Below are 21783 nucleotides of genomic sequence, written 5' to 3'. Positions count from 1 at the left end.
TCTTAAACATAAATCCGAAGTCTTCTCGCATTTTAAAATCTTTCATAATATGGTCAAAAATCAGTTTAAAGAGGACATTTCAATATTTCGTACTGATTCAGGGGGAGAATTGCTATCAAAGGAATTCAAAGATTATTTAAATCAATATGGAGTTATACATCAAAAGTCATGTCCCTACACTCCTCAACAAAATGGCCTAGCTGAAAGAAAGCATAGGCACATTATTGAGACAACAAGAACCCTCCTCATATCACATCAAGTACCAAAATTTTTCTGGGCTAAAGCAGCCTTAACTGTTGTTTATCTCATCAATTGGATGCCCTCTTCGTTGTTAAACAATATTTCTCCAATCGAAAAGCTTCTTAAACAAATTTCTTATTACTCCAGGTTAAGGGTATTCGGGTGCAAATGTTTTGTATTCTCAGATAAAAATGATAAGCTTTCCTCTCGAGCTATTCCTTATGTCTTCTTAGGATATGCAAGTCATCAAAAGGGTTATAAATGTTTTGACTTAAGAGAGAACAGATTATACGTCTCAAGAAACGTATCCTTCTTGGAAAATGAAAGTCAATTTGAAACCAAAACATCTGCAGAAGAATGTAACGTTGAGCAAGATGATCAAAGTGATATTTCTCCTATTGAACCAATTAGTGATAACCAAGAGTTCATTCAATATTCTAGACGAGGAAACTCAGAAAGACCATGTGCCCTTGAAAGGTACTCTGTAGAATCAGAACCCAAGATGTCAACAAGAAAATCTACTAGGATCTCAAAAATTCCTGAGAAATTTGTGTCATATAAATCTTTTTCGCCAAAATTTCAAGCCTTTATAGCCTTAATTCACTCCTATGAAGAACCTCCCAGTTATGTTATAGCCAAAACTCAACCGGGATGGATAAAAGTCATGCAAGTGGAATTAGAAGCCTTAGAAAAGGCAAACACTTGGACTATACAAGAACTTCCGCCTAACAAGAAACCTAATGGTTGTCGATGGGTTTACAAAGTAAAGACTAAAAGCGATGGCAGTCTTGTGCGGTTTAAGGCTAGATTAGCTGTCAAAGGCTACGCTCAAGAATATGGAATAGATTATGAGGAAACCTTTGCTCCAGTAACCAGAATGACCACAATTAGAATCCTAATTGTCCTTGCCTCTATAAAGCAATGGTTCATATATCAAATGGATATTAAGAATGTTATGTTTTCCTAAATGGCAGTTTAACTGAAGAAGTATACATGGATCTACCACCGGGAATTGATGTTCCTAAAGGAAAAACTATTCGTCTAAATAAAGCCTTATATGGACTTAATCAAGCTATGAAGGCTTGGTATGATAAATTTAGCAAGGTGATGCTTGATTTTGGTTTTCAATCTTGTCTTACTGACACTGCTTTGTTTGTTAAGAATTCTAATGCAGGTATCATTATCCTCCTCTACGTCGACGACATGATCATCACTGGCAGTGACAAACAGGGAGTGTGCAATATTAAAAAAATTCTCAAAACTCACTTTGAAATGAGTGATTTGGGTTTCTTAAAGTACTTTCTTGGTATAGAAGTTGCTTATTCTTCTAGAGGATATTTGCTAACACAATCTAAGTTTGCTTGGGATATTGTTGTCAGGTCAGGCATTTCAGATGAAAGACATGTGGACACTCCAGAAGTTGTAAATGTCAAGATGAAGAGTGATAATGGAGAACCTCTTGAAAACCCAACTCCGTATAGACAACTCATTGGGGCTTTGTCATACATTTTCATTACAAGACCTGACATTGCACATGTTGTTCATACAGCCAATCAATTTCAACATGCTCCAACCTCTGTCCATATGGGAGCAATTTTGCGAATTATCAGATACATTAAAAATTTTATATCTCGGGGTCTATTTTTGTCTGCTTCTTCTAATCTCAAGCTTCTTGCTTATACTGATGCAGATTGGAGAGGTGATCTGAATGATCGTCATTCAACGACAGGTTTTTGTGTCTTCTTGGGGGAATCGTTGATCTCATTGAGATATAAGAAGAAACAGAAAGTATCCCTTTCATCAACAGAGACTGAATACAGAACAATGGCTACTACAACTATGAAAGTAGTCTGGCTTCGACGACTGCTTTCCGACATAAGAGTTGAAGTTTAAAAACATCTTACATGTATTGTGACAACAAGAGCTCTATCTACATTGCAAGCAATCAGATGTTCCACGAACGTACCAAGCATATAGAAATGGATTGTCATTATGTTCGAAAGGAATTCTTGCACGGCAACATCAATCTTCCCTATGTTGCTTCAAAATACCAGTTGGCCGATTTCTTCACCAAGCCTCTTGGTGCTCCTAGATTTCACTTTCTCTTAGGCAAACTTTTGGTTATCCAACCGTAAGTTTGAGGGGGGTGTTAAAATATGTAATCTCATAGACAGCTCATATCTCATATGTAATCTCATAGAGAGCTCATTTAATCCCTTGTAATGTTTTTCTTTCTTTTAGTTAGTTTAGTTCTAGTTTAAACCAGGGTTACCGGAAGCGCCTAGCTAAAAGGGGAAGCACGCTTCCCCGAAGCGTGCTTCGGAAGCGCGAAACGTCGCGCTTCCGAAGCGTGCGGGGAAGCGTCCCCCTTTTTTGGGAAGCGCGCTTCCCTTTAATGGGGGACGCGTCCCCCTTTAATGGGGGACGCGCTTCCCTTTAATGGGAAGCGCGCTTCCCATCTCGCTTCCCCCACACTTCCCCCTCGCTTCCCCTGTTTTTTTCAATTTTTTGTATTTTTTATTTTTTATTTTTATTTTTTCGCTTCCCCCTCGCTTCCGAGACGGTTCCTAGGTCGCTTCCGAGACGCTTCCTAGGTCGCTTCCGAGACACTTCCCGAATCGCTCCTAAGTGGTCCCACGCTTCCCCGCTTCCTAAAATTTTGAAAGTGCCTCGCTTCCCGCTCCCGCTTCCCGTATCGCTTCCCGCTCCCGCTCCCGCTTCCCGTATCGCTTCCCGCTCCCGCTTCCTCAACTGGCAACCATGGTTTAAACCCAACTAGAACTCACTTAAAACCCAATTTTAGGACACCTTTAGGCTTCACCTTTTGACTAGTCAAAAAGGCCTTTTGAACCAAGTCAAAAAGGTGCAGCTCCAAGGGAGTCGTTGGGAGTCCAAAGACTCCCTTGAGGCACCTCTCCCCTTCTTCTATAAATATGGGGTTGTTTCCCCTTGTAAAGTAATTCTTTGTTCTTTGTTTTTTGTTCTTTGTTCTTTGTTCTTTGTTCTTTGTTTTTTGTTTTTTGTTCTTTGTTCTCTCCCAAGTTTATGAAATCTTATTCTTCATTTTATGTATACCTTTTTGGGTATTGTGTATGAGTGTGAGCTCTTTTGTGTGAATGCCTTTGTTTCGTAAATCCTCTTTGTGAGTGTTGGAGAAACAATCCTTGTTAGGGATTGCTACATTCTTTCACCCCACCCCCCAAGAATTTTTTTTTTTAAATTCCGCATCCCATTTCATAGGGCAAAAAAAAAATTAAATCCAAAAATGGACCAAAATGACCTTAGGTGCGTTGACTGCACCCAAGGTCGGGTTGACCGCACCCGTGTCGCGTCGACGTGGGTGAAATTCCACTAGAGGAGGGTGAATAGTGAAATATGATAATGATTGATAAAATAAAATAATTAAGCAATAAGGCACAACACATAAAACACAGAAATTATACTGGTTTGGTCAATATCCAGACCTACATCCAGTCCCCAAGCAAACCACTTGAGATTCCACTATAACATCCGAGTTACCGGATAAATAGTACAACACCCTCTTCCCAAGAGGCCTTCTTCTCTCAACAGAGAAGGGCAACACCCTCTTTCACAGAGGTCTACTTCTTTAAACAAAGAAGGAATACAGTGAATAACAGAGTTACAATACTTCCTATAGAACCTTCAGAATGATATGAATGCACGAATGAAGGATTCTAAGAATGTTCTGTTTGTCACTCAGATGATACTCTTTGTCAAAAAGCTGGACTTGACTTTTTCTCTTTTCGTTCTTTTTCTTTTTCTCTTTCTTTTTCAAGGCTCTCTTTTCAAATCACGAATAGAAATTTTTCTCTTTGTAAGCTCACACGTCTATTTCATTCCATTGTTTGAATAGTTTATTTGTGTGTGTTTATATAGCTTATAAAAAGTAGTCGTTACATTTTGGAATTGTAACTTTTTGAAATGTGAAATGTTAGGTCATTTCAAAAACATCTTTTAGAGAAGTTCGAGAATGCCTTTTTTCATAAAGGTGAAATAGAGGGTACACTAGTCGTTGTAATATTTTAGGTAATACATATTTTATGTAAAAAGTCTATTTCTTACAATAGTACATTGAACGTTGGGTTGTAGTTTTGTCTTTATTCTAATTAATGATTTGAGGTACATTAGTACTTCTTTACTTTAAATGAGTGTAAGTACTATGAGTGCTTTGAGATATTTATTTGTACATAGTCATGTCAAGTGTTTTCTTTATGTTGTGTATTTCAAAGTCTCCAGAGAGAATGAGGACCAAAAAGAAGGTCGACATTCTTTGAGAAGGATATTTAACAAGGATTTGTTACAGAAGGCATTTAATGCTTTCTAGAGAGAATGATGACTTCAAGTAAGTCGACATTCTATGGTTATGAAAAAAGGTAACTAGAGTCCTTTTAAAAACATATTTTATTTGTTTTTCTTATGTGTAGCCGATTTATATTTTTGTCTTCTTATAAAAAATATTTCTTTAAAGAGGGAAACTAGAGTCTTTTCAAAAACATATTTTATTTGTTTTCTCCATGTAGTCGATGTTATGTTTTTGTCTTTTTCCTACATTCCTTTTTTTTTCATGTTGTCTTGTATATAGTGTAAGGTACAATGACAAAATGTATTTTTCATAAAAGGTTGTAATAAGGTACAATTATTATATGACAAAATATCTTTTTCATAAAAGGTTGTAAGAAGATACACTTATTGGTTTTCAAAAAGGAGCTTTTTGAAACTATCGTATACTTTTATGATATAGTGTTTATGAATGAGTATGTAATATGCAATATGCAAGTTCCTGAAGGTTCTGTTACATATGACTCTAAAGAAGAAGAAAAATCTTCATCTTGAGGTAGCCGATCTCTTCATTTGAACTTTAGGAAAGCATGGCTCATCAAGCTTTTTCTTCAAGGAGTATGATTGCACCATAGTTGTACTTGAACAGGAAGTCTCCATCCTTATTGGGTGAGATATCCTTGCATCAAATACTCGTTAGATTTAAGGCAAAACATATTCAGTCATAATATAACATTATTTCAAGAGAACATATTATCATATCATATAAAATCAAATGAGACAGTGTATCATATTATGTGACATCAAAACCGAGTTTCTCAACATTCTCCCCCTTTTTTATGATGACAAAATATGCTCCCCCTGTCAAAAAGACATTATGCATAGAAATAATAATATGATAAAAAAGTGAAATAATGTTTAAAGAGAGAATATTTCTCCAATAATGGAGACAGGTTTTCTCCCCCTTTGTCATGGACAAAAAGGAGGGATCAGAGTAAAAAAAAATTTATTACAGACGGTGAAGGTGAAGGTTGGCACGATAATACAAAAAAGTTATTACAGATAAAAAATAATAATAATATAAAAAAGTTATTACAGATAAAAAATGAGTCTATCTCGAAGGTGGAGAAGGTGAAGGTGGTCGGTTGGCACGATTCCGCTTGCGAGTCTGCTGCAACAGGGCTTGATTACGAAGGATTCGATCCTGAGTTTGCTCGATATCCATCATAGCAGAAAAGTAATTGATGGAGGACATTGGATCTGCTTCATCAGAGCCGGGCATATGCAGGGACCTTAGATTGAAGGTGGTACCATCGAGGACGAGAGAGGGACGGAGGATGACTTCGTTGTGAAGTGGTACTTGGAAGTATTTGAGAATGGGAGTTATAAAACACCCAAAAAGAAGAGGCTCAAATTTCTGATAACGAATAAAGAGGTCGAAAATAATGGATGACCAATTTATCGGAAGAGAAGAAAGGATTGCGTAGATAAGAAGAGAGATTTTTCGAGGAACTAATCCCTGGCGGGGACGCTTGGGATAGATGTTGTGGAGAAGAATCTGGGCAAGTAGCTGAGCATGAGGTTGGAGATTCCTCATGTGTCACGGAAGTTGGTAGCAGTTGGTGCAGAGAAGTATTTTTCGAAGTACCGATCGGTCGATTGGTACTATGGTGTTAAGGTCGGTACCGGTGGAAGGTAGGTTTAGAATTCTACCTAGGTCGGAAGCATCGAAAATCATCAGTTGTCCTCGGACTTTGCTGGTGATTGAGGTTTGTTCATGATCAGTAGAGAAGTTGGTATAAAACAGTCGGACTAGTTCGGGATAATAGGCAGCTGGAGATGAAGATCCTATGAGAGGTTTGAGTTCAGGGAAATAGGTGTCTAAGTCGAAGAACATGAAGTCGTCAAAGTTGATCAATTTTCCTTCATGAATGGGGCGAGAGCAGAGTGAGTTGTAGTTGTGAAACAAATCAGGATACCTTAGATCGGCGGAGGTGATCACATTGGTGGAGGAGGAAGAGGCCATTGCAAGAGTTTGTAAAAAAAGAACTAAGGAGAGCGAGTTTGAACCGAGAGAAAGTTTGTATAAGGATAGAAAAGTTCGAATGGAATGGTAAGAGATGAACCAATTGATTAAATAGAAAGAAGAAAATAATTGTTGATATGAAATGAATGACATTGGAAGTGAGTAATTTTTAGATTTTAGTCAAATAAGGAAATCCGTGAGTAGTAAGTTAAGAGACTTGTGAATGACAAATCAAATCAATGTTTGAGGATAGTGTATTATATTAGATTGAGGAGGACATAGTATTGAAATATATAGATGTTACTATGGGTGAGTTTATCGACTAGTGAGAGAAGCCATTAATAGAGTATGGGGTGTCATGTTGAATCAAAAAGAATGATTGATCTTGAAAATAATGGCCTAATAAAACAAACAACTTTTTACTCTATGTGGAGGGATTCTAAATTCGTGAATGGAGAGTTAAAGACATAAAAAGATGATGTGGATATCTAGAGATGAGAGAAAGATGATAAAGGACAACATTTACTTGATTTAGATATGACATAAAGTAGAGTTAGAATAAATAAAGGTTTGCTTGGAGACAAGACTTTAAAGGTTCTCGATTTTAGAGAGATATACAATAAGAGAGAGGCAAGATCACGGATGGAAAGAAAGGTCATGATTGCTTATTTAATATAGAAATAGTTTTTTTATGGAAATAGGTCATAGGGTGATCATGTGATGTGTACTTTGAAAGATATGACATTTTAAAGAAAAGAGTGCCTTAAAAAAATGTTTCATGATTAATGTGTTTTCATATTGGTAATTTTTATGAGTATACGTAGATATGAGGACACATTTTGACTTTGACTAGTGGTAAAAGAGATGATGAGACAAAAAGGAAAAAGAGTCAAAAGTATATAAGAATTGCTAAATGATAGATTAAAAATAAGAATAGACATGGAGGAGTCTGATTCAAAAATATATAAAAAAGTATTCGAGAGATGAAATGAGGAGACAAGGAAATATTTATGAGTGAAGAGTAATAATTGTGAGTTATCATAGAGAGAAATGAGATGACATATATGGATTTTTGTGTAGAATAAAGAAGTAATAAAAAAAACATGATTGATGAAAGACATAATGTTATGATTGATATGAATTATTGTTTATATTCTTAAAGAAGCTCGATTTGAGGAAGTTCATAGTTATTAGAGAATAAGGTTAAGTTTTAAACAAGAATTGACAAGAATGGAGGCTCAATTTGTATATGAGAGAGATGATAATAGAGTGTACGTAATCTATGATATATCAAATGATATAGTAAAAGCAATTTACGTGAGAATATAGCAACTAGATCTTTTGAAAAAAAGGTAAAAGGACCAAAAAGAGTCATTCGATTCTAACTAATGAAAAGTAAAAGTTCTCATAAACTAAGTAGAGAGGTGAAACAATTTATCGTAAGACAAGTTTTCATAAAGGACAAAAGTAATAAAGGAGTTGAGTGATGTGAACATTGTTATGATAGCTTTTAATACAATTAGTTTTTATGGATATGAGAGAAAGGAGATAGGACAAGGAGTTATAATGGATGTGTACTTGAAAGATGACAAGTTGAAAGACATAAAGAATGTGTCTTATAAGAATACGTGAATATGAAAACTTAGTTTGACTAACCAAAATCGATAAGAAGGAAAGCAATTTAAAATAAGATTTAAACAAGACTTATAAGAAGTATTATAATAAGTGTGATTAATTTATAAGTCACTTAGTTTGCATATTCCTAGTTCTCTTTTAATTCTTGTGAAGTCTTCATGTTTTAATGGTTTAGTGAATATGTCTGCTAACTGTTGATTAGTGGGTATGAATTCTAGTTTAACTATGTTGTTTAAGACTTGTTCTCTTAAGAAGTGGTGTCTTATTTGAATGTGCTTAGTTCGTGAGTGTAAAATAGGATTCTTAGATAGGTTTATAGCACTCGTATTATCACAGAAAATAGTTGTATTTTCAAAATTTAAACCAAAATCTTTTAAAGTTTGTTTCATCCAGATGACTTGAGTACAAGCTAGGCTAGCAGCAATGTATTCGGCTTCAGTAGTTGATAATGATACACAGTTTTGTTTCTTACTGAACCATGATACTAGTGAGTGCCCTAGCATGTGACATGTTCCACTTGTGCTTTTTCTGTCAGATTTACTTCCAGCAAAGTCAGCATCGCTGTATGAGATTAGATCAAATGTAGAGGATTTTGAATAGAATAATCCAAAATCAACTGTGTCTTTTAAATATCTCATTATTCTTTTTACAGCTTTAAGATGTGATTCTTTTGGATTTGACTGAAATCTAGCACACAAGCAAACACTAAACATTATATCTGGATGGCTAGCAGTTAAATAAAGAAGTGATCCTATCATACCTCGGTATACCTTTGTATCAACAGACTTACCATCTTCATCTTTGTCCAACACAGTAGTAGTGCTCATAGGAGTAGATTTTGAAGCAGTTGAGTTCATGTTGAACCTCTTCAGAAGTTCACGAGCATACTTAGATTGATTGATGAAAACTCCATCCTTGGTTTGCTTAATATGCAGTCCAAGAAAGTAGGTGAGTTCTCCCATCATACTCATTTCGAATTCCTTCTGCATGGACTTAGAAAAATCTTCACAGAGAGTGCTGTTAGAAGATCCAAATATGATGTCGTCGACATAAATTTGAACAATTAGGGTATGATTATTCACTACTTTGACAAATAGTGTAGAATCTGCTTTGCCAACAGAAAAAACAGTTTTTAATAAAAAGGTTTTAAGTCTTTCGTACCAAGCACGAGGTGCTTGTTTTAAACCATATAAAGCACGTTTGAGTTTAAAAACATGATTTGGGTATTGTTCATTTTCAAATCCTGGAGGTTGTTTTACATAGACTTCTTCATTTATAAAACCATTTAAGAAAGCACTTTTAACATTCATTTGAAATAATTTGAAATACATATGGCTTGCATATGCTAAGAGCATTCTAATAGATTCAAGTCTAGCAACAGGAGCAAATGTTTCATCAAAGTCAATACCTTCCTCCTGGTTGTATCCTTGAGCTACTAGTCTGGCCTTGTTTCTTATAACATTACCTGTTTCGTCTAGCTTGTTTCTGAATATCCATCTTGTCCCAATGATTGGATGATCCTTTGGTCTAGGTACAAGATCCCAAACGTCATTTCTTTGGAATTGATTCAGTTCTTCAGCCATGGCTAGCATCCAGAACTCATCAATGATGGCTTCATCAATCTTCTTTGGTTCAAGTTGAGAAATGAATGCCATGTTTGCAATCCGTTCTAGCTGAGCTCTAGTTTGAACCCCCTTTGTTAGTTCTCCCAAAATCTGCTTTTGAGGATGATCTTTGATATCGACAAAGGTTCTTTGGTGATCATCTTCATTAGACTTAGCTGTGTTATCTAAAAATAAATCTGTACTTTCACCATCATCATCATTAGTTTGTATATGAACAGATTGATCAATAGATTCACAAAAACTAACATGCATAGATTCTTCAATAGTATTATGACTCTTATTGAAAACTTTGTATGCTTTACTATGACTTGAATATCCTAAGAATATGCCTTCAACAGATTTAGCATCAAACTTATCCAGGCTATCTTTTGTGTTTAGGATAAAGCATTTACATCCAAAGACTTTGAAATAGTCTATTCTTGGAGTTCTGTCATAGAATAGTTCATAGGGAGTTTTATTTAATAAGGGTCTAATGAGAACTCTATTTGTTATGTAGCATGCAGTATTAACAGCTTCTGCCCAAAAAGATTTTGCAAGATTATTGTGTTGGAGCATAGTCCTGGCAGATTCTTGAAGGGTTCTATTCTTTCTTTCTACTACACCATTTTGAGGTGCAACTCTAGGAAAGGCAAAGTTATGAGAAATATCATGCAAGTTACAAAAATTTTCGAAGAGTTCATTTTCAAATTCTCCTCCATGGTCACTACGGATTTTAACAATAGAACAAGATTTTTCGTTTTGTAATTTTTTAACGTGTCACTTTTGTTTTTCAAAAAAATTACCCAAGTAAATTTTGAGTAATCATCTACAATGACAAAAGCATATCTATTATGATTAAGGCTAGCTACCCTAGAAGGACCAAAAAGGTCCAGGTGGAGAAGCTCTAAAGGTCTTTTACTTGAAATGACATTTTTTGATTTGAAAGAAGATTTTGACAATTTTCCTAATTGACATGCATCACAAAAATAATCCTTTTTAAAAGATATGTTGGGTAACCCACGTACTAACTTATCTTTAGCTAGTTTAGACATTATTTAGAATTGACATGACTCATTCTCATATGTCATAGATGTTGAGTATTTTTAGCTATGAGGCAATGTTCTGTGATGTTTTCTAGGTATAGTTCATATATATTATTTTTTTTATACCTTTTAAGATGATGTTTTCATTGGTGTCAGCTATGAGGCATGCATCATGATTAAAGCTAACATTATAACCTGTGTCACACATTTGACTGATACTTAGTAGGTTATGTTTTAAGCCTTTAACAAGGAGAACGTCTTTGATAAGAGGTTTGTCTATGTTACCAATATTTCCAATACCAATTATCAAACCTTTGTTGTTGTCTCCAAAGGTGACGGTTCCTCCTTCTTTATGATGAAGAACAGTAAAAAGGTCTGGATGTCCTGTCATGTGCTTTGAGCATCCACTATCTAGTATCCATCTGTTCTTCTTCTTTGGAGCCTGCAAAACATTAAGTAAATCTCCTTTTTGGTACCCAATCGGGTCCTTTTTTGTTAGACTTTGGAACCCATATCCATTTGGATTTGGGTTTGTCTATCTCTTTAGAGGAGTTAAAAATATTATCATTATAATATTCCTTATTTGGTTCAGATGAACTTTTCACAAACGTGGTCTTTTGATTTATACAAGAAGGTTTTTTGAAATGAGAATAGCCAATACCATTCTTGTAAAAAGAGACCTTCTGAGAGGATAAGAGTTTATCCAAGTTCTCTTTACCTTTAGTAAACTTGAAAACCGTTTTCATGAGGTTCTCAGTTTTACTTTTTAGCTCTAAAATCTCTATTTGAATATTTTTAGTTTTGGAGTTAGTAGAAGAAATTTCAGACATAAGCAAAAGATTTTTCTTTTTCAACTCAGAATTTTCACTGCTGAGTTTTTCATTCTCTTGAGAAAGCTTTAAATTTTCAGATTTTAAAACTTTATTTTTGAAACTCAATTTTCTAGATTCTTCAAATAGTTCTTGAAAAGCATCTAGAAGTTCTTCAAAGGAAAAATCAGAGATTTCACTTACCGAATTTTCGTTTGCCATGAAGCACATATTTGCAGTTTCGGCTTCATCATCACTTGACTCTTCACTAGTGGATGGTTCTGAATCATGCCATTGAGCATGCAGAGCCTTTTTCTTGAAGAACCTCGTCTTTGGTTCCTCAGTTTTGGACTTTCTTTTGAGAAGGGGACAGTCACGTTTTAAGTGGCCTGGCTTATTACACTGAAAGCACATGGGATCTTCTTTAAGATCTTTTCTTTCCTTGTGCCTGTTTGGAAGCCGGTTCCTTCTCATGAAGCGCTGGAATTTTCTGGTAAGTAGCGCAATTTCTGATTCTTTATCTGAGTCTTCATTCTCAGATAGGGCTGGGAAAGCTAGAGTTTTCTTTACTGGTTGCTCTTCTTCCCTTCTTTCTTTCATGTGGACTTCATAGGCCATAAGATTGCCTATTAAGTCGTCCAATGTAAGTTTAGATAAATCTTGAGCTTCTTCAATAGCAGTAGTCTTTTTCTCTCAATCAGTTGTGAGAGATCTCAAGATTTTCTTCACCTTTTCAGTTTGGGAATATGTTACACCCAGAGATTTCAGATCATTGGTGATGTTGGTGAATCTGGTAAACATCTCTGTGATGGGTTCATCTTTGTTCATTTTGAACAACTCATATTTTCTAACAAGAGATGATATTTTGGCTTCTTTTACTTTGTTGGTTCATTCATGAATAACCTCCAAAGAATGCCAAATGTCATAAGCAGATTCACATATAGATATTCTGTTGAATTCATTCTGATCAATGGAACAATATAAGGCATTCATAGCCTTTGCATTTAGGTTTGCCATTTTCTTTTCTTCATCAAACCATAAGTTATAGTCTGTGGATGGAGACGTGTATGGATGCTCAACAATTTTCCATACAGCAAAGTCTATGGATTTGAGAAAGATAGTCATTCTGCACTTCCAATATCCATAGTTGGAGCCATTGAAAAAAGGAGGACGAGATGCGTGTTGACCTTCAATATCACGAACATAAGAGGTGGATGTCATTTGTGTTGGAAGACTTGTTACGTCGAAACCAGCAAACCTGCTTTGATACCAAATGAAATTCCACTAGAGGAGGGATGAATAGTGAAATATGATAATGATTGATAAAATAAAATAATTAAGCAATAAGGCACAACACATAAAACACAGAAGTTATACTGGTTCGGTCAATATCCAGACCTACATCCAGTCCCCAAGCAAACCACTTGAGATTCCACTATAACATCCGAGTTACCGGATAAATAGTACAACACCCTCTTCCCAAGAGGTCTTCTTCTCTCAACAGAGAAGCGGCACACCCTCTTCCCAAGAGGTCTTCTTCTCTCAACAGAGAAGGGCAACACCCTCTTTCACAGAGGTCTACTTCTTTAAACAAAGAAGGAATACAGTGAATAACAGAGTTACAATACTTCCTATAGAACCTTCAGAATGATATGAATGCACGAATGAAGGATTCTAAGAATGTTCTGTTTGTCACTCAGATGATACTCTTTGTCAAAAAGCTGGACTTGACTTTTTCTCTTTTCGTTCTTTTTCTTTTTCTCTTTCTTTTTCAAAGCTCTCTTTTCAAATCACGAATAGAAATTTTTCTCTTTGTAAGCTCACACGTCTATTTCATTCCATTGTTTGAATAGTTTATTTGTGTGTGTTTATATAGCTTATAAAAAGTAGTCGTTACATTTTGGAATTGTAACTTTTTGAAATGTGAAATGTTAGGTCATTTCAAAAACATCTTTTAGAGAAGTTCGAGAATGCCTTTTTTCATAAAGGTGAAATAGAGGGTACACTAGTCGTTGTAATATTTTAGGTAATACATATTTTATATAAAAAGTCTATTTCTTACAATAGTACATTGAACGTTGGGTTGTAGTTTTGTCTTTATTCTAATTAATGATTTGAGGTACATTAGTACTTCTTTACTTTAAATGAGTGTAAGTACTATGAGTGCTTTGAGATATTTATTTGTACATAGTCATGTCAAGTGTTTTCTTTATGTTGTGTATTTCAAAGTCTCCAGAGAGAATGAGGACCAAAAAGAAGGTCGACATTCTTTGAGAAGGATATTTAACAAGGATTTGTTACAGAAGGCATTTAATGCTTTCTAGAGAGAATGATGACTTCAAGTAAGTCGACATTCTATGGTTATGAAAAAAGGTAACTAGAGTCCTTTTAAAACATATTTTATTTGTTTTTCTTATGTGTAGCCGATTTATATTTTTGTCTTCTTCTTATAAAAAATATTTCTTTAAAGAGGGAAACTAGAGTCTTTTCAAAAACATATTTTATTTGTTTTCTCCATATAGTCGATGTTATGTTTTTGTCTTTTTCCTACATTCCTTTTTTTTTCATGTTGTCTTGTATATAGTGTAAGGTACAATGACAAAATGTATTTTTCATAAAAGGTTGTAATAAGGTACAATTATTATATGACAAAATATCTTTTTCATAAAAGGTTGTAAGAAGATACACTTATTGGTTTTCAAAAAGGAGCTTTTTGAAACTATCGTATACTTTTATGATATAGTGTTTATGAATGAGTATGTAATATGCAATATGCAAGTTCCTGAAGGTTCTGTTACATATGACTCTAAAGAAGAAAAAAAATCTTCATCTTGAGGTAGCCGATCTCTTCATTTGAACTTTAGGAAAGCATGGCTCATCAAGCTTTTTCTTCAAGGAGTATGATTGCACCATAGTTGTACTTGAACAGGAAGTCTCCATCCTTATTGGGTGAGATATCTTTGCATCAAATACTCATTAGATTTAAGGCAAAACATATTCAGTCATAATATAACATTATTTCAAGAGAACATATTATCATATCATATAAAATCAAATGAGACAGTGTATCATATTATGTGACATCAAAACCGAGTTTCTCAACAGTGGGTGCGGGTGCGGCACCTGTCTGGCCGAATCCTTGTGACATAGCAGATAATATAGATAAATTGACTTTGTTAGGGTTAACTGAATCCAATTTTGGATAGAAATGGACCCGGTGCGGTTAACCACAACATTGCGGAAGTTGTGTCCATGTGTCACACCTGCAGAGATGCGGCTGCAACACGGGTGTGTTGCCCTTTTAGAAGTGTCCATGTTACATAGGTTGTAACAATACTCCAGTTTACCAAAGCACCCTGTCCCCTACTATTGTCAGTAATAGTCCAAAGGAATTCTCACATCGACTTGCTTAGTCTCGTTTCTATTTTTTCATGGCATTCTAAAAGTGCTATAAAAAAGGAAAGGCGCTCAACATCATGAATTTAACGAGAGTAATCCTTCCAGCTAAGGACAAATACTGTGGAGTCCAGACTTGCAATTTTCTTCTAACTTTGTCTTTGACGACTGCCCAATGCAACTCATTCAAGCATCCCTTAACAAGAGACATTACCAGGTATCTAATTGGCAAATACTCATGCATGCAGCAAAAGATGCATTCCACAACCTCACAAATATTCTAGTCAGCATTAAAAACCATCACCATGGATTCTGCTCAATGCCCATTGATCCTTAGGCCAAAAGTACCCGCAATAGCATTCACATAAGCAAAATCCTAGACATTTGTGTGATTACATGAGCTGAAAAATCAAGAGATCATCAGCAAGCTGAAGTATGGAAAATGCAAGATTTTATTCCAGTCCAATTGGAAGATGTTAATTTATGTGTCAAACTTGCTCGTTTGGAAAACATTCTATCCTACCCTTTAATAATGTGATAAATTCCAATCAATATCTAATGATTGACTGGAGGTCTAATTGCTTTAATATTATAGTAAGGTATATATGCCTCACATTTTGCTGTTAAGTGAAGAACCTTTTTGTATCTCATTATTTGATAGTTTTCATTCTAATGTTTTGGGTCCAACATCTATTTGTTCTCTTTCTGAAACATTGTGTTTAAAAGAATTTCTATTGATGATCATTCTGAATATAGTATGAGAAACATAGACAAAGAGGCATGCAATGGCAGAACTATAATTTTTTGGATTTAGTATGTCTAAAAGTCTTTTTCTTCTATATTTATGATTATAATACATGTCTTATGTCAAGAGTAAAATTGTAAAAATGCCCCAATGGCCATCAGATCCTCTTAATATAAATATCTCCAACATCCCAAACAAAGGTTGGTCCGTTGTCTTCCTCTAAACAAAAATTCTCTCTTTTCTCCACATGCTATTAACATCGTGTAGCAGAATATTTTGTAATCCTTCACAAGCAAGACACAACTCTAACTGTCTAACATGGTATCAAAACCATGTCGTCTATTAAGGTACCTATCAACACCTTATTTGTTGTATTTTTCTTTTTATAACTAATTTAACTAAAGCAAGAAATAACTAACTAAGAACATTAACTAATTGACAATCAAGAAAAAGCTAACCGATTTAATCAAGAATTGAACTAATTAAAACTAACTAGCTAAATGACAAAACTAACAAACTATCTAACTTACTAACTAATAAAGGAACATGGTAACCGAACACAAGAATCAAAAGTTGAAATTAACAAGCAACTAACTAACAATCAAGAAAACTAATTTAATAACTAATGTATCTACAAAACATGCTGTACAGATTTCCAAATTAAACTAATTTAACAAGTCTGGAAATAACCATTACAACTAACTAAATAACAATTTATTCTATTAAACATGAAATCAGTTATTACGTATTTGCCAAACTATGCAAGATAAAATTAAACATTAACTAAAATGAAATGACATGAATCAAGTTAAACTAAACTAACTATTACACTAACATTAATTTGGAACAATACATAAAAACTAATCTAACACTAGCTAATTAAGCAAGAATCAATTAATTAATTCAAGAAGTACTAACCGAATACAAGATTCTAACTATATGAAAATAATATCTAACTAATAAACAAAGAAATCATGTTGTGTTGTTTGAAATACACATCTAACTAATTAAATCTGAAAATAAAATAACTAGCTACAACTATTCTAATTAATTAACAATGAATTAAAAGAAACAAGCAAGAATTGGCTAATTATTTAACTAAACTAATTAAGCATATTCCTTTCCTCTATTTTCCTAATTTTCTTACCTTGATTTTCTTTGTTTTTAACGAACCAAAACTACCCTTTACACTGTTCTTTCACATTGTTTCTCCAAATATTTGTGTAGAATCCATTTTCTATTTCATCCTTTCTTTCTTACCTTTTTTTCTTGCTTATTTCTTTCTTTTCTTAATGTCATCAAATCTGAGGCCGACTCCCTGACAAATCTGAAATATTCAGATCTGATTGATTTATTATTAAAAATTGTTGATGTTACCATAGGCTGATGTCATCCTACTTAAATCAGCACAGCCACTATCATATTAGCCTTCTTTTATCTCAAATCCGAGTATCTGACTGCAGTCGGTTCAGATTGCAAATTATAATTTCTGTGTAAGAAGAAAAAAAGGATGGATTACTAAAAGACAAAGGACTTTCCTTGGATTTTACATGCTGCCAGTTACAGCCTCAAGTCTCCTATTTTGAAAATCTGATTATTTTATTCTAATTTCTTTCTTGCTGAATTGTGTTAATCATTTTTCATTAATTGTCTCACTTAGTTCTTAAATTATTTAATTAAGTCTTTAGATATTATGGCCACCATGACCTCATCTTTCCTCAGTTAATTTGCCACTGAAAATCTACATTCTACTAATTTTCTTACTTGGAAGAAACAAGTAACAAGTCCTTTCATTCTTAAGTGATTGATGGGTCATCTTGAAGGCTGAATTCTACTCATTTTTCTCACTTGGAATAAACAAATAATTCCTTTGGTCGCAAATTCGGATTGACACCAAAGTCCCTCATGACGAAATGGACAACGAGGCAGTTAAAAGCCATTGTCTCATGAACGAGCGAACTTATTTAGGTTGGGGAAAGAGTGACCAAAAAACAGTTGTCTATGATGCTTCTACACTCTCTTCTAAAGTTCAGTCTGGGTGCCAGCTCACTGTACAAACACAGTTAGCAAGAATACATCAACTGAAGGACGAGGTTAACAACCTCAAGTGTGATAGTTCTAGTGTGATTGGATCCTCGAAGAAAATGAAGACCATAGCTGACAAACTTGTGATTGTATCATGAAACCATAAATTCTCGAGTTAGAGCAGCATCCTAATTACACTCTAGTTTGATAAGAAGCTACGTGTGATCTTTTAGCATTCTCAATCATCACTGAATTTCAATGTGACAAAAGAAGCATTATCCCCTAAGAGGTGGGCCTAAAGCTGATAATTTGCTGGCTTCAAAATACGTCCTCATTATTAATCATCCCCATCTTCAAACACTTCCCCAAACCTTTCTTTGGTCTTTCTCTCGCTATTTGAATAAATGAAAATGGTAATGCGAAATCATATGCAAAAATAAATAAATCAATCAATCAAGGAAATTACTAAATCGAACCCATGCAATGGCACATAAAACTACAACTACAATTGTGATGGATAACATACCGGCACATAAAAACACAACTGCAACAAATCAAGGAGAAACAAAAACACAAGAATCTATGCTTGAAAACATAAAAAACCTGGAAAGGTCGTGTTGGGGAGGAGGGCACGTGGGCTCCTCGTCCGCAGCAAACTCCTCCCCCTCGCTTTCGGGCGGATCTTCATTAAGGTCGGCGATAAGCGCAAAACCCTTAACCGATTCCTTCGGCTTCAGATCGAGATCCTCATCGTCGATTCCCCCCTTCACTAACACCTCTCCGTCGGCCTCGCCGACGGCGGGAACCCCATCCGAGAAGTCCAGCTCGGGCTTGGGCGCAGGAACCAAGGAAGGGGAAGCGGATTTGGCGTTGGGAGGACTGAATGGGAGATGGTGGCTGCTTAAGGGACGTTGGTGGAAGGGTTGCTGCCGGTGGAGGGGTTGCTGCCGGTGGAGGGGCGAAGGCGATGAAGGCTCCTTTTGGGTAGGTTTGGAATCGGCAGAGGAGGCGGTCGAGCCCTTCAATCTCGCCAGTATGCCTGCAACTGCGTCCCTCTCGTCCTCCATAGTGGTGGAGAGAGAGAGAGAGAGAGAGAGAGAATCTTAACGCGTCTCATAGACGAATTGGAATTTTCGAACCGTATCGGATATTGGCATTCTAACACCAAACCTTGTACGGACGTGGGTGAGGACTGGGGACATGCTTGAAAGATAGTAATCCAAGTTGGGTCTGGCTCAAAGATAGTAATCCAAGTATGGGTCCAAATGCAATGGGACCCGGCAAAATATTCCCAGGTCCACAGTTCTTTAGGAGGTGTTTGTGTGAAAAGGGCTGTCATTTTCATGAGCCCCACATGCCTTGTTCAAGGCTTCAAACACAAAAACATAACGAATTCCCAAGTTCCATTAGAAAAAAAAAACACTAGATGCTTATACTCTTAAAATTTTGATACCCATTTGTTTGTCAAAGATTGCTTTCTTTATGATACTATGATCCACAAATCGCTAGCTGGTTTTAATATGTGCTTGATGTGATCATGCATGAGTCTTTTTGCAGCAATATATTTAGCAGTTACTAAACTTGATTTGTAGGTGTATTTGTGCAAGAATCTAAAAAACACAAAAAATAAACTTCGTGTAGGTTAATTTTGTCATGAAAAATTAAATATTTATACTATTGCAATCCAACAAAGATGGTAATAATTCATCTTGCTAAGAGCTGAAGTTGAGAGTCCCAAAATTAAGCTAAACTTTCACGTAGGCCCCTTTTATTTAAATTGACTGCAGTATTATTTGTGATTGTGTTAATAGATTAAAAGTGTAATCCACGAACCATTTCCAACTAATAGCCGGTTTACATTTTTGTAAGAAAGGCATGTCCGGGTTATGCATGTTACTTTTGAATTAGGATTAGGAAATTGGATTTTGTCGACAATGATGCAATGGCCTAACTACCATGTGAAGTTTGGGAAAGGCATACCATTAAGGACAAACCATATGGATGTGAGTTAGAGATGTAAAAAGCAAACTACAGGCATTAGATAGTTGCATAAAAAAATAGCTTTTAAAAAAATAATGTTGCAATTTAGTTGTGATAAAAACAATAACTTTTTGGGTAGTTTTTATTTTCTCCTAATACTTTGATGGCCTCATTGCATATGCACAGGTCAACATTCACCACACATAATCCTTATGTATTGCTAATAATCGCAAGGAATATCTACTGTATGTAGATTTATAGTAACCATATTAGATACGTGTCTGAGTAAAAAACTTAGATAACAATGCATCAGTTAGAAGTGGAATACTACTGTTTTCATCAAAACTATCCAGCCACCCAATAAAGATAACCTACTGCCCAAATAATCACATCCACATTCTATTAGTCATGATCTAGCCTTCTTAAACCTGAATTTACTCCCTAATCATCCCTCAAACCCTATAGATGGACAACACAATATTATATTTGATAATAAAGGTTGCAAATTCATAGGCAAAGCATAAGAAAGATGAAGAAAAGAAGAAACAATGACTACCAATAATGAAATAGTACAAGAAATCTGTGTTTTATTGGCGCACCCGAGTGGTAGCACCATATTAAAACGTGCTTTACTGGTGAATAAAGGGGGTAGCTTAATGAAATAGTACTAGTGATCATTAAGCTATCAAAAATAAAACAATCAGCAGCTCCGTTAAAAAATATATTGTTTCTCACAAATGTGTTCATGAATCTGCTCATCAACCTACGAAGCAATTAAGCCAAATGTTGCTGAAATATGTTTTATAAATTCACTTAAAAGGGAAAGAGTCCTACAAAAACCCAATAAAAAAAGTGTCCTAATCACTTCATACATGCATAAAATTCATATTTCTATTGACACACCATTGGATATGAATCTTATCACAAACTTAATATTCTTTGTTTTAATTTTTTAAATAAAATATCATATAGCAAAATAACCTAACTTACTAAAGATATTTCACCAAATGAATAATCTCAATATCAACTATCTAAAAACTATCATTTATATCATCAATTAAACCAACATATTTACCTAAAGATCACCATTATGAATAATACAAAATGCATAACATTAATGAAGTTTGCAGTAGCTCAATAGCAAGAGAGTTGATGAGGAATTTGGCTATTATGGATGAAAGCTTAAGAGCTACCAAAGTTGCTGCAGACCTTAGTGTTGTGGTCGATGTCAATGCTGACTTGAGCTGGGAGAGTGAGGAAGGAAGACTGAGAGAGGGGAGAAGGGGAAGAAGAATGCACTGATCAGGAGTGTTTAAGAGAGAAAAAAGGATGCAGGGAATAGAGGGTTTAAGAGGAAAGGAAAATGAAAAAGTTACATAATTAACAACCAACGCATTTTGGTGTTTTCAAAAGCAAAATGGCATCCACGGTTAAGGGACAACACTTGCCCTATTTGGTGGATGATCAAAATTTATCCAATCCAATGATTGTACATGACATATAATGAAACCCCATGTACGAGGGGATCCATTTCCTAAAGCAGTTGCTTCATATGGATAGGGGCCTTAAGTTTCATCTTTCTTTCCTCAATTCATGTTTTGTTATTTTGAATTTCTTTTAACTTAAGACAAGTGAGGTGTCATTGAAAGGTGCGGATGTGTGGACTTTTTTTTTATGAATAAAGAGAATTTGATAGGCATTCTACATGGACTTTCTTTATCATAATTAAGTGTGTTCCTTATGAGTTTAAGACTAAAAAGTAACTTTAAAAGTGAAACCTTTTTGCTATTTGTAATGTTGTTAGGAGGCTTGACAAAGAAAAGCATTGTGAAACCTTGCATTAAGATACAAGTCTAGAGGGGAAAAACATAAATATTGTGATCAAATAATTAAAATATTTAAAAATAATACAAGTAAAAAAGAAAAAACAAGTCACGAATGTCATGAAAGATAGCAAAAGCATATTTAAGTCTAACAATGT

The 21783-nt window shown here is 35.0% G+C and overlaps 1 protein-coding gene across 1 annotated transcript in view; it reads right to left on the bottom strand.

The window, feature by feature from the left end:
- Positions 1-18890, bottom strand: part of LOC149840798 (tetratricopeptide repeat (TPR)-containing protein) — a 103158-nt gene extending 84268 nt beyond the window's left edge. Inside the window, exon 1 of the mRNA XM_090003341.1 lies at positions 18426-18890. Coding sequence (XP_089859467.1) covers positions 18426-18889 — 464 coding nt within the window. The 5' untranslated portion in view covers position 18890. The remainder of the gene's footprint in view (positions 1-18425) is intronic.
- Between the last annotated feature and the right edge of the window lie 2893 nt (positions 18891-21783).

This window comes from Nuphar pumila, chromosome 4, assembly GCF_984573655.1.
Source record: "Nuphar pumila chromosome 4, dmNupPumi1.hap1.1, whole genome shotgun sequence".
Lineage (NCBI taxonomy): Eukaryota > Viridiplantae > Streptophyta > Magnoliopsida > Nymphaeales > Nymphaeaceae > Nuphar > Nuphar pumila.
This window is presented reverse-complemented; position numbering and strand designations above follow the sequence as displayed.